The 13,080-nt window shown below is 48.3% G+C and overlaps 1 protein-coding gene across 1 annotated transcript in view; it reads right to left on the reverse strand.

The window, feature by feature from the left end:
- NHLRC2 (NHL repeat containing 2) overlaps positions 1 to 13,080 on the reverse strand; it is an 867,133-nt gene that overhangs the window by 195,343 nt on the left and 658,710 nt on the right. The window contains exons 6-7 of the mRNA XM_085603309.1: positions 9,235 to 9,328; positions 8,389 to 8,620 (exon numbers count right to left, since the gene is read on the reverse strand). Of these exons, the coding sequence (XP_085459435.1) occupies positions 8,389 to 8,620; positions 9,235 to 9,328 (326 nt within the window). The remainder of the gene's footprint in view (positions 1 to 8,388; positions 8,621 to 9,234; positions 9,329 to 13,080) is intronic.

Consider the following 13,080-nt stretch of genomic DNA (forward strand, 5'->3'; position numbering starts at 1 on the left):
CAACACAATGGTGGCAGTGACGGTAGAGTGTGTGCGTCCAAGTGTACAGAGTCACCAATAATACCAAAAGGCACAGGCTGAACCAGCTATCCTGCCTCTAATGGGAGCTAAACGACATCTACCATACTATAAATGCAAAAGATGTAAAAGGGAAAAATAATTATCATGCTCATCAACTGTTCTCATGGCAGGATTTTGTTTCCGTGCAATGCCAAAAATAGAAAAGCAAATTTGCTTTTAGCAGTGTGTGAAGCCCCTGAGGAGAAATATTTAATGATAGGTGGAAGAAAAATAGTAAAATAGTTTATACAAGTGCTACATGCAATTCCTTCAAGTTTCTACAATTCTTTTTTAAGCCGTAATTTTTTATTGAAGTAAAAGCGTACAACAGGATTTCAATGCAAGAAATGCAATAGTGAACAACATTGAATGGCACAATAAGAAGGAAATGGGGGGAGGGAAGGATAGCAGGATATCGGTGTATGCCAGACCCCGGGCGATAGCTGTGGTATAGTGGGCAGAGGCATTTCTCCCTTTACAATCAGCAAGGAGGCCCATGTGCCCTGATGTCTCTGGAGGTGGGGGGGGGGAGGGAGAAAGAAGAGGATAGCTGGGGGTCTCCGCGCGGGGCCAGTGGTGGGGAGGGCAGGCCACGGAGGGAGAAGGCCGTTGTCTATACAGCAAGGTGGAGTGGACCGCAAGCCCCAAACCATGAAGAAAATTACGCAAAAGGGGGGCCCATGGTGGCAGCAGTGGGTTTTTTTAAGGGTCCAGTGAGTCAATCGGGAGGGGGCCGGGGGAGGGGGGTTCTTGAGAAAAGAAGGGGCGGAAGCATGAGAGGGCACGGATGTACTATATCAGGGGTCCCTGTCGAGGGAAGAGGATCCATACATCTGCGTGCCCAGCGGGGTGGGGAGAGGAGGAGAAAGATAGAGGGATAGGGATGGAGGAGGGGACATGGAAAGGAAGGGAGAGGGAGGGGAAAACAGGCCAGCATGAAAAGGACGAGATGGGGTGAAGGCGTCAGTGAGGGAAGCAGGAGCAGGTGTGGGGCCTGGGGTCCCAACCAAGGGAGAAAGAGAGGGGCCTATACCACTACGGCGGGTGTCAGGTCTGTCCTCTGCGCAGGAATGGGGGGGAGAGCTAGTGTCGGTGCAATCAGCCATAGGGAGAATCTTTGAAGAAGGGCGCCCATGTCTGAGTGTACCCCTCGGGCTAGATGACGCGTTCATGGAACGCTGTCTGTATCACTGCCATCATGCAGACTTCCTGAGAAGGAGCTGTGGGCGAACACCACTGAAGAAGGATGCAGAGCTTGGTTGTGGATAGCTAAACACCTCCAGCACTTCGAGTGGGGTAGGAGGCCCGGCCTTTGCAGCTTTTGCGGGGTTCATGACCACTCATGGAGCGTCTTGAACAAGCACAATTTCAATTGGGCTTCCCGGGCGCCTCTGTCCAGGGCTTCCAGAATTTCATGCCAGTCCTCTTCTTCAAAGGTAATCTGAAGGCGGTCCTGCCACTTAGTGTGGAGGCTACAAGAGAGGGGTTGTGAGAAGAGGTGATTCGTGAGCATGCTGTAAAGCCCCATCAAGCCTGATGTCAGCCCCACGTGAACAAGTATTCCACCACCGGTGAGGGTTGTAAGGACCATGGGCGGGGACTTAGGCAGCGCTGCAGGCAGTGTTGTAGTTGCAGGTGCTGCCAGGCCTGTCACGGGGGGTGGCCAAATTCCTCCTTCAGGAGGTTGAAAGGTTTCAGGTCGCCGTCCAGTAGTACTTGATCCAAGGTATGTATGCCCACTTCCACCCAACTCGGCCAGCGAAGGGTTCAGCCGTCAATGCGGAGTCTGTCATTGCCCCACAGCGGTGCCCTATTATGTAGTCTGTGGTCCACTCCAAGGAGGCAATGGGCACTGTGCCAGGCTTTGTACGTGGCCTGCAGCTCAGGATGTAGGTGTGATGGTTGGGGGGCGTGGATTCCAAAGCGATGGCTGAGTCTATTGTCATTGAACCCATTGTGGAGGGCCCGGGGTACTCGGTATTAAGTAGGCAAGTTGAGAAAGATGTAGGGCCAGAGAAAAGTGTTCCACCGACAGCAAGCCCAGGCTGCCACAAGAGCGACGCGCCATAAGTTTGGCTGCAGCTAGTCGGGGTAGGGTAGATCCCCATCCGAAGGCTCGAATCCGGGAGTCTATGAGATGTAGCATGGCTAGTGGCATCGTAACGGGGAGGCAAAATGCAACAACGTGACCATCCGCACCGACTATGCCCTACCCGACATAGAAAAACCCAGTATAGACCATTTATCGAAGTCCCGTTTCATTTGCGAGATGAGAGGAGTCAGGTTGTCCGTGACCATCTTGGTTAGGCACCTGTTGACTAAGATCCCAAGGTACTTAAGCTGAGAAGCTTTCCAGCGGAAGGGATATCCATGTATTGCCGCAATTGTGGTGCAGGTCGACAGCGGCAGGGTCTCACTCTAGTCCTAGTTTACCTTGTAACTGGACAGGGCAGCAAAGTCTTTTGTGACTTCCAGTAATGCTGGAAGGGAGTTGCAAAGATCCCTCAGGGTAGGAAGGATGTCGTCGGCATAGAGATATACTTTGGAGAGGCCTCCTACGATGAGGAAATGGGGAAGCCGGCTATGAGCGGTGAATGGTGAATGTCAAATAACGGAGGCCAAGGGTTCCATTGCTAGTAGGAACAGGAGTGGAGAGAGCGGGCATCCTTGACGTGCCCCTTCGGATCTGGTAGGGGTCGGAGATGAGCTGCTGAACTGGGCAGCCGTATAGAAGCTGTGCCTTAGAGATAAACTGGTCCCCCAGTTCAAACCGTTTCATGGTGGCAAAAAGGTTTCTCAACTCGATACGGTTGAATGCCTTTTCGGCATCTAGGGATAGAGCTACAGCCTCCTCTGGGAGATTCCTGACAGTCCAGAGAGTGTGTGCAAAGATGCAGAGATGATTCCTGGAGGAACGGCCTGGTACAAACCAACTTGGGAGTTATAAATGAGGGAGAGGAGGACCGTTTTTAAACATGACACCAGTATGCTAGTGAGTATCTTAATGTCGCCGTTTAGATGAGATAGTGGCTGGTAGCTACCGCAGAGCAAAAGATCCCTTCCCGGTTTGGGGAACACCGCGATCACCGCCCTATTAGAAAGGGATCCTAAAGAGGCCGTCCGCTCTGCCTCTTGGAAGAAAGCATAGAGGGAGACGATCACCTCATCCCCTGCCCATCAGTAGAATTCAGCCGGGAAGCCATCCTCTCCCAGTGCTTTGTGATAGGGTAGCTTGGAGATGGCCGCCGCAATTTCATCCTTACTAATGTCACCCGCTCGGTGCTCTCGACCCTTGTACGTTATGCGCAGGAGGTTGACCTTCTCAAGGAATACTGTGATTCGATCCACACTTGCTGGTGTCTCTGGGGCGTATAGTGTGCCATAAAATGACGCAAACTCATTAATAATGCCCTGGGGTTGGGTGAGTATCTCCCTGCTCGTTGACCTGATAGGTGGTATGGCCATGGTAGCCTCCTGTTGCCACAGCTGGGCCACTAGCAGGCGGCCTGACTTTTCACCCTGCTCATAGTGCTTCCCTTAGTGCCTCCCTTTCATGCTCTGAAGGGCATAATTTGCCTTAGAAGTATAAAGGCTGTGGAGAACCATTCGGGTCTGCTCCAGGTGGCGATTGGGCACAAAGGGGCGGCAGAAGAAGAGGCGGTTGAGAGTGGTGATCTGTGCCTCCAGCTCAGCACTACGAAGAGAAGCCAGCTGATTGGTCACAGCAGATTCCCTCATTGGTTGAGCACGAAGGGTTGCCTTTGCGGTCAACCATAGCATCCTGTGGGAGTCTACGGAGTGCTTGTTGTCCGCCATGTACGCAGAGACATGGGCGCTTAATTCGGCCTTGCCCTGCGGGAAGCGGTATCTTTGTATGTTCAGGCACCATGATTTACGATCCGGGAGGCCAGGCCACATCTAAAGACAGTAGGCCTGGGAAGTGGTCGGACAAGGCTGCTTCTAGTATACAGGATTCCCCAACGAGTGCTACTGCAGAGTGGGAAATGAGGAAATAGACTAGTCTGGATTGCGTGCCATGTACCGAGGACATGAAGGTATACTCCTTGTCCGTCGGGTGGCAGAGACGCCAGTTATCGACGAGGCCAAGGTCGGAGGTGATATCCCCCAGTAAGGTTCTATCCGCATCGTTTCACTTGTCTAGGGAACCTGTCCTATCGAGAACCGTATTGCGTGAAAGGTTCCATTCTCCACCGATGATGTACTTAGATGCGCTGATCTCCAGAAAGAGGTGAGTGTCAGTCGGGGGAGAGAGTGACATGCTGGGCTGTGGGAGCTACACAGGTGGCAGAGGGCAGGAGTGGAGGGAGGAGGGTAAAAAATGGGGGAGTGTGCTGGACAGTGGTGGAGAGGGGGACGGGGATAGGGGGCACAAGGGGAAGAAAAGGGGTGTGGTAGGAACAGGAGAAGCAGAGGTAAGATGGAAAGGAGGGGAGGGGCTAAGGTGGGAAGGGAAGGGAGTAGGTGGGTATGGGAGCCGAGCACACTAAAAGAGCATTTACAGGCGAACAACGGCCAGGGCGGGGTGGGAGTTCTCATGACACTAGGATGCAATAGAGGAAGGGTCAGAGTATGGAAGGAAGGGGAGAGGAGTTGGCCTAACGGCTAGGGCGTCCGACCTCGAATCTGGGAAACTGGGCTCGAGTCTTGGCAATAACGCTGAACATCCTGTAATTCTGGGCAAATCATTTAATCTCCCCGTGCCTAACAAAAAAAAATATTAAAAATCATTGTGTCCTAATGTAATGCAACAGGTGCTATGTAAATCGCTCTGATACCCGATTCAGGTCAAGTTCGCGCTATATAAAACTCTGTAAAAAAAATAAAATAATAATAATAAAAAAAAGGAAAGGTGGGAGATGAAAGAAGGGAATTGGTGATTGCGTTGTGTGGGAGAAGCGCAGCAGAGTGCTCTAGACTTTGTGCTGCAGGTCTAGGCTTCCAGATGCATTGTGCAAGGAGGGCCTCTTTCAGGGTTAGGGCCGGTTAGAAGGTGCACAAATGTGCAGACATGGACGGACATGGACACGGTGGGGGGGACAGGAGGTGACTATGGGTCTGAGGTCCCCTGGGCACAGGTCAGGGCTAGAATCTGTTGCGTCCAGCAGAGGGCACAGCACCGGGGGAGCGATGCCATAGGCAGGATGTGCAGTGGAGGATCAGTGTATGAGCATGCATGTATAAGCCCCCTGGGAATCCAGCCGCGCAATGCGTGGGATACAGGGAACATTGGGTGCGAATAGGAGGGGAATAGCGGGGGGACTGCATTGAGAAGACAATGAGTTGGTGAGCACATTGGCCAAGAAGCAGGGGACTGCGCATGCAGCACGCTACAGTGAAATACATAATAAGCAAACAGTGGCATAAAAGAAACAATGAAAGAACAACGAAAAAGGCATGAAACATTTATAAATAATCAAAGAGAAAAAGGTAGACTGCATGAAGGCATGCCGGTACTCAGCCATCCACTGTCTTTAGTCGTCAACACTCCAGATGCAGTCACCCCTGATATCGGGGTTGCCATGGCTGGTCAGTCCTCAGGGCTCAATCTCCTCGGCAGAGGCGGCTTCAAGGGGGAGTGGGATTGGTCCCTATCTGGCTTGTTTGTGAGTGCAGCCAGCGCCTGGAGAGGCTGGCTGCTGTCGCACTGGTTGCAAGACGCTCTGTCATGATCTCTGACCCTGTGCCGAGAGCCCCTGGAGTTCTGCCAGAGGCCGCTGGGAGTGGCAGTGTGGGAGGACAATGATAAGGCATTACCCTCTGTGGTAGCTAAAGAAGCAGTATCAATGTCCTGTGTAGAGAGGTCAGCAAGAAAGCTGCACAGATTCTCCGGGGCAAATAATTATTTCAAGTCTCTGTCCTTGGTGCCTAAAGAGAGCAAGTTCGAAGAGTCCATATTTAATGTCCATCTACCAGAGTGTGGGACGGAGGGATAAGAAGGCTTAATGACCCTTGTTCGCCATCCGCACCTCGTGCCCCTTGTAAACGTATGGACCATGAGTTTGGGCTGCTGAAATCAACTGTTGGGCCTCTTTGTGGCATATGAAACAGGCTATGAGGGGCCGTGGGCATGGGGGCACTCCCCGCCTTGTCAGATCTATGTGGTGAGCACTCTGTATCTCCAAGGGAGGGTCAAACGTCAGGCTGGTCAGTGTCAGGAATTTGTCTTTAAGGAAGGTTTTGGCATTTAGCACCTCCGCGGACTCCGGGAATTCAAAAAAGCACACATTGTCCAGCCGACTCCAGTCCTCTAAGTCTATTACCTATTCCTCCAGCACGGAGAATCATTGGGTCAGACCATCCTTCCTGGTCTGGAGGCTTGCAATGTCCGAGCAGATAGATTTAGATTTGTTCGTCAGTGCAGAGATGTTCGCGTCCATACCCTCCAGGCAGTGGCCCACAGCGGAGATCTCCTGTAGGATGTGCTCCATGGTGGTGTCCGGGGCGCTAGCTGCAGCGGGTCATGGCTTGACCAGTGCAGATGGCGTAGTGCCCAGTGGGGGGGATGTAGAGCGAGGCAGGTTAAGGGCATCAGACAAGACCAGCTGTCGAGCAGGTTTGCCCGTGGTCTTACCAGAAGACATACCATGTCTCTGCGCTGCAGCAGGCGGACGCAGGGGGCTGGCGATGGCAGGGGCACCGGGTTAGGCACAGGTGGTAGAGTATCACCTGCACATGGTCCCCCAGTGATTTGGTGGTGACCGAGCACAAGCTGCACAAGGAGTCAGTGAGCGCCCAGGTGTCGGTGATGCGGAATCTGGGGCAAAGAGCGGGCAAACGACAGGTCCTGGTCCAGGGCCGGGCTCAGCAGTCCGCGTTTTCAGCGACCGCTCGCCATCATGTGCCAAGTAGCCTCCAGGTAGCGACTCCGCTCAGGGCTGTGTCCTATGATGCGAAGGGGGGGATCTGCAACGTACAGGATGTGGGAGGTACAGCACCCCTGATTGCCTCCAGTGGGGTCCCCAGACAAGAAGAGGGTAGTAGCGTCTGCACGCAGTCTGTGGTGGAGGGGCCGCCACATCTTCAGGTGGCTGCTCTGGTTGGACCACCTCAGGACAGGGCTGACAATGTTGCAGGTGTGGCAAAAGCACCGGCCCTCAGATCCACACAGAAGAAATAAGTAAAAAGGAGGGCACAGCAATAGCCACAAGGAGGCACCCCATCGTCACCCTACACCGCGGGCCACTAACTGCCAACCCGGCTGTGTGGGTCTCCTGGGATGTCGTGGAGCTTGCTGGCGGAGGCCCAACTAATGGTGAGGTCCAACTGGTGAAGGAGCAGCCCTTCTAGCAAGTGTGTAAGCCGCGGTCAGGCGAAAGCCAATCCAGACGGAGGCAGGAGGAAGAAGTGGGACGCAAGTGTCAGTGAAAGCCACCCACCTGAGGCACGCTCAGTGTTGCTGGCGTCATCAAGGCCGGAGTATCACGGGCAGTGTGTTCAGGTCCCCAGCAGTGCCTCGTAGACAAGGTGCATGGCAGGCACGGTGGGGGTGTAGTGATTCAAGCCCTCACTGCTCTGAAAGGTGGAGAGCCTGTCATCTTCTAATGCCGGCGAGGTGGCCTGTTGATGATCGGCCGGGCCTCCCGCAATGCTATGGGCCACAGCTCCTACCCGGAGAATAGGCTCGATTCACCCTAGACTGTGTTTGACCAAATGAGGAGGAACGCAGGCTTCACGCCGCCGCCCGTCACTACGGCAGTGCCGATGGAGGGTGTCGTATTTGGCAGGGGGCAAGATGGATATGCCCCTGCATTGTAGGAGACACTCCAACCACCGTCCAGGGCCCGCCCTGCCACAGAGCTCCTGGTTCAAGCGGACAATTATGTCCGTGGCTAGACCATGTCCCCCAAGTTTACCCAATTCTGACAAAATCCTAAAGGCAGCCGCCCCTGAGTTATGGTTGTCATCAAACCACGTGCAAATAGTAGACTTCGAATGAAATCTTGATCAGTGTCGTTCAAAATGAAAGGGTTGCTCTTTCATTACCCAGCTGGGTTCCGAATGTTATTAGATGGGAGACTATGGCAAACAAGAGGAGAAACTGGAAGAAGAGAAACATGTAAGATACACTGGCTGACGGAGAGCAAGGAATGTGCAGGACAAAATGAGGATCTTTTTACCAATTTTAGAACCTGCAGCCAATGAGATGAGCACAGGATGTGAATAGGTTGAGATAAACAGTAAGAGATAAAGCGCATCTTCTGTGCTGAATAAAACTGACAATAGGCTATAACTAGTTAATTGATATGGCAATGTGTGTTAAGGCTTGAGAAGTCATGACTTAATAGCGGAGAAATGCAATGTTCTTACCATGGGATCCCGCTCGCCTCCCACAAGATGCTTAACTGCCCCATCTTTGGTGGAGATTGTCCGTACCGTGCTGCTCTCACTGTCTGCGACAAAAAGGCAGTTCCAGGGCTCTTCTGAAGACAGTGAAATACCAGAGGGTTGGGCAAAACCTGCCTTATGTGGGTACGAATTGTTCCTGTTTTCTTCATTTCCACTCCCAGCAAATCGAACGCAGGATCCCTTTGATAAACCACTGTTGAAGGAAACAATACAACGCGGTTAAATGTCTAAAATTAGGAAAAAATCTTAAATGCCCCTCAAGATCCTAAATATACTCCACATCTGGTTCACAGGGATGACATAACCAGTTCTAATGAACTAGCCTATCGCCCAGTGAAACGGACATGGTCCACCACCAACTGACAGGCATTTTATGTATTACAACTTGGCTTGCATTGAAACTTCTTCAGATTGCTGTTTTATCGTCCTGGAGAAGTTACTCATAGTAAGGATGCAGGAGCACACTTGCACCAGTAATTACTGGCTAAGGGGCAAGGATTGCCAATCGAGGACCTCAAGCTGCACATAGGCATGCTTTGTTCCTGTTTTGTAAGCAAGATATATTAAAATGCCTTAACTGATGACTGCAACATTACCACGTCACTATGTTGGTAGGAAAAAAATGCTTATAGCAAATGATCCCGTCTTTCAATTACCATTTTCCATAAAAGGCATCGGACATTATTATTTTTTAAATAAATACAGTATCATTTTGTGTTCTATGGTTACAAATTCCCCAGGAAAGCTCCTAAATTCATACTCTGTTGTTTAGCCTTCCTGGCTTTGGCCAGCGGAGCTCCTGGTTACCTTAGTTTTGGCAGTGATCCATCTTCAAGTAGCAGAGCCCATATCTGATGGGTGCCCGCCATAGCTATCCATAGGACACTGTCTTCATTCAGCCCTGGACCACAAGAAAAACAAACCAGAGTACATGAAATGAAAGCCCAGTGTAGAAACCCTCTTCATCTCAGAGACCTATACACATACATTCTCTTCATATATACCCATAGTCTATTTTTCACCTCATCTGGGAAAACACATTCTTTACAAACGTCATGAGTTTAAAATAGGCATGTTACTTTATAATTCTACTGTTGCTCACTGAATATCGACTTTGGCCATTTCATGAAAGAGGGCATGGCATTCTTGAGGACAGGTTGGGAAGATCATACCAGATGATCTAGGTAAATAGTGTAATACAAGACCAAGAAATTGTTCTAGAATCTAAGCAAAACTAACATATCAAATCAGGTCCTACTAAGCAAGGCCAGATGCCATGCCAGTGAGTATGGGGCAGGGCATGGCCTTAGGCCATGCTCTGTGACCAGCTCTCATGTTACAGGGGAAACTGTCTTTACAACATGATTTTCACATTGCAGTGCTTTTACCACACATTTATTACCACACCTGTTTTTACCACATATAGACCTTTACCACACATTTATGGTACGTGTGGGGATTTGGGGAGTCTCCCCCAAGAAGATACAAATTAAATGTGTGTGTGTGTGTGCGTATGCGTGTGTGTGCGTGTGCATATGTGTGTGTGTGTGTGTGTATGCGTGTGTGTGTGTGTGCATATTCACTGAAAAAAAACATAGGTTTCAGGGACGTTATAGTTAGGAATTAGCATTTTAAAAAACCTTAGAAATTCACTGAAAAAACCATAGGTTTCAAGGACGTTATAGTTAGTTGGACATTTGACTCATATAAAACCAGAGAAATTCGCCTGTTATAGTAAGTTGAGCCAACTATAACTCGCGCCCTTGCAATGCACTGCTGATGACGTCACATATTACATCACTCATGACATGGTCAGTGACATCACTGATGACATCTCAAATGACATCACTGATGACATCATCCACGTGAAAATCAGATGCACCTGATCAGACCCCAATGTAACACTTGATACACCCAGTCTAAAATACAGACTATAATTTTCGAAACCGTGAACACACCAATACCAGTTAGTGCATATCCACTCTCTAATTTATAGGTCTACACACATACATTCATTAACCTATACACTCACTCTTACACACAGTCAGCCATCAATACAGCATTATCATATCCAGTCACATATCTATAGAGACACAGACACTGCCTCTCAGTCTTAGAGTTATTCAAACACCTATTCAGTAATGGAAATAATCAATAACACTTTCATTTACTCACCTGTACAGTTATACACATACCATGTCATTTATTTAAACATATACTAACACATACTTACGCTCTAATACAATAACTAATTCAAGTACACTCTGATCCATACAGGCACTCTCACAATCACTCATTCTCACATATAGTCATTTATATAGTGCAACACTCATATATACTGCCTTTCACATATGAAGTTACTCACATGTACCACTGAGGCATCCATTCACTCACCGTGAAACTCATACACACACTCACTCAGCCATACAGACCTTCACAGATACAGACTTGAACACATATACCTAGTGAATTAGCCACTCACACATCTATGCAGAGTCACACCCCCCACCCACCCACCCACGCAGATACTCAGGTACTCATACAGGTACTCAGACAAGCAATGAATAGTTTATATAGATCCTCATTTAGTTGCCAACCAAACCATGGAACTGCTTACACATCAACTAACGACCTTGACTGTGTGAATGTCTATATCAGTCGCTAACACATGCATTAAGCAAGACACAATTAATTAGTCACTTATACAGTTAGTGACACACCTACTTAATCATCCATGCTGAGTCTTATACACTCATTCATTTTTTAATAGACCTTGGCATATATATATTTATAAAACATATTTAAAATTTACAGAAACACACATTCACTGGATGATGTCATGAGTGATGTCATTTGAGATGTCATCAGTGATGTCATGAGTGATGTCACTGACCATGTCATGAGTGATGTAATAAGTGACGTCATCAGCAGTGCATTGCGGGGGCGCGAGTTATAGTTAGCTCAACTAACTATAACAGGCGAATTTCTCTGGTTTTATATGAGTCAAATGTCCAACTAACTAGAACGTCCCTGAAACCTATGGTTTTTGCAGTGAATTTCTAAGGTTTTTTTAAATGCTAATTCCTAACTATAACGTCCCTGAAACCTATGGATTTTTCAGTGAATTTCGAAGGTTTTTTAAATGTTGATTTCATATTTTAATGTTTATAAAACCTATATTTTTTCTATTTTTTTAAATATTTACTCTATTATACTTCTTTTTTTTAACTTTATAAATTAAGTAATGTTTTATATCTTCTCCCAAAAATATGTATATATATTTTTTTTTGGGGAGAAAACTGCACTTCCATACCAGTAGTGTACCAAGCTCCATCACCACGTGAATCCTATCTGCCATATTGCTAAACTCGTAAAGGATGAACATTTCGTATCCGACGGATTTGTGGCACCGCATCCCGCGTAACATCATATACGTATGAGTTCGCGCCACCTGCTACATAGGTATCCGACGGGTATGCAGTACCAAGTCATGCGTTACGTCATGTACGTATGAGGTCGCGCCCGCTGCGCGTTGCTTATGCGAAGAGTGCACGCTGCCAGGCCCTGTGTTACGTCTTAGATGTATGGTGTCGTGCCGGGCACGCCATTCCCTCGTTTTATTTTTTAATGTCTCAAAACTATATCTAAATAACTTTAAACTGTATATGAGAGCAAGCGATAATCTAAAATATTTTAAACATTTATATATTTCTAAATGTAATAAACTTATATTATGAGAAATATATTTTCTCAAAATCTTGTCGAGTGCGGCCTCCTTGCGCCCTCGATCCGCGATTACCATGTCACCTTAAAAAAAAGCATTTGATTAGTTCATAACATTTCCCATTGTAACAGTTGGAGGACCCCACCCATTTTTGTCATTCTCTCTACAGCGTTTGATGAGAAACACCCCTTCTGCTTAGAGAGCTTTTTTGAAAAGTTTTTTTGCTGTGTACACATATCTTCTACTACACACAACATGCAACGATCATCTTGATCAATATTCATGGTCTGTACATTAGCCTTCCACGTGTGATCGCCATGCATCTCAAACGTTACATCAAAAATCAAATGTGTGTTACACGATGCCCCTGGTGTGTGTGTGTGTGTGTGTGTGTGTGTGTGCACATTATTGTGCTGCCTTTCGGCCTTGGTATTGCTGGCCCGAAGGGTATCATCAGCCACGGGCAGAGTGCGCATCCTAGATCACATGTGACAAACAGTAAACAGCAATGTGTACATTTGTATTGCTGTATTCTCTGTTGTCAGGCTTTACCAGTATAGTAGTGTGTCATATCTGAGACTTTCAGATTCACGTTTGGCATGCATTGCTTAACTATAATGAACGTTATCACTATTTATGACGTAGCCTCACTGCTGATCCTCCCTCCATGCGAGCACATTCACATGTGTGCGCTTCGCGATAGCAACACTTTCAATAATACCGCACACTATTCACATGAGTGTCTGCGCATATCCACAACCTTGACAACGACATATGATGTTGGCCATTCAATGTTTTTGAACAGCATCTCATTAGCGATAGTTGCTGCCCTCCCGGTACATGCTACATTAATGTAAATTGCGCATTCTGCGACGTCAAAACTGCAACAGAAACACACATATGTACACTTCCTGGCCAGGCAGGAACTG

Source organism: Triturus cristatus, chromosome 1_2, assembly GCF_964204655.1.
Source record: "Triturus cristatus chromosome 1_2, aTriCri1.1, whole genome shotgun sequence".
Classification (NCBI taxonomy): domain Eukaryota; kingdom Metazoa; phylum Chordata; class Amphibia; order Caudata; family Salamandridae; genus Triturus; species Triturus cristatus.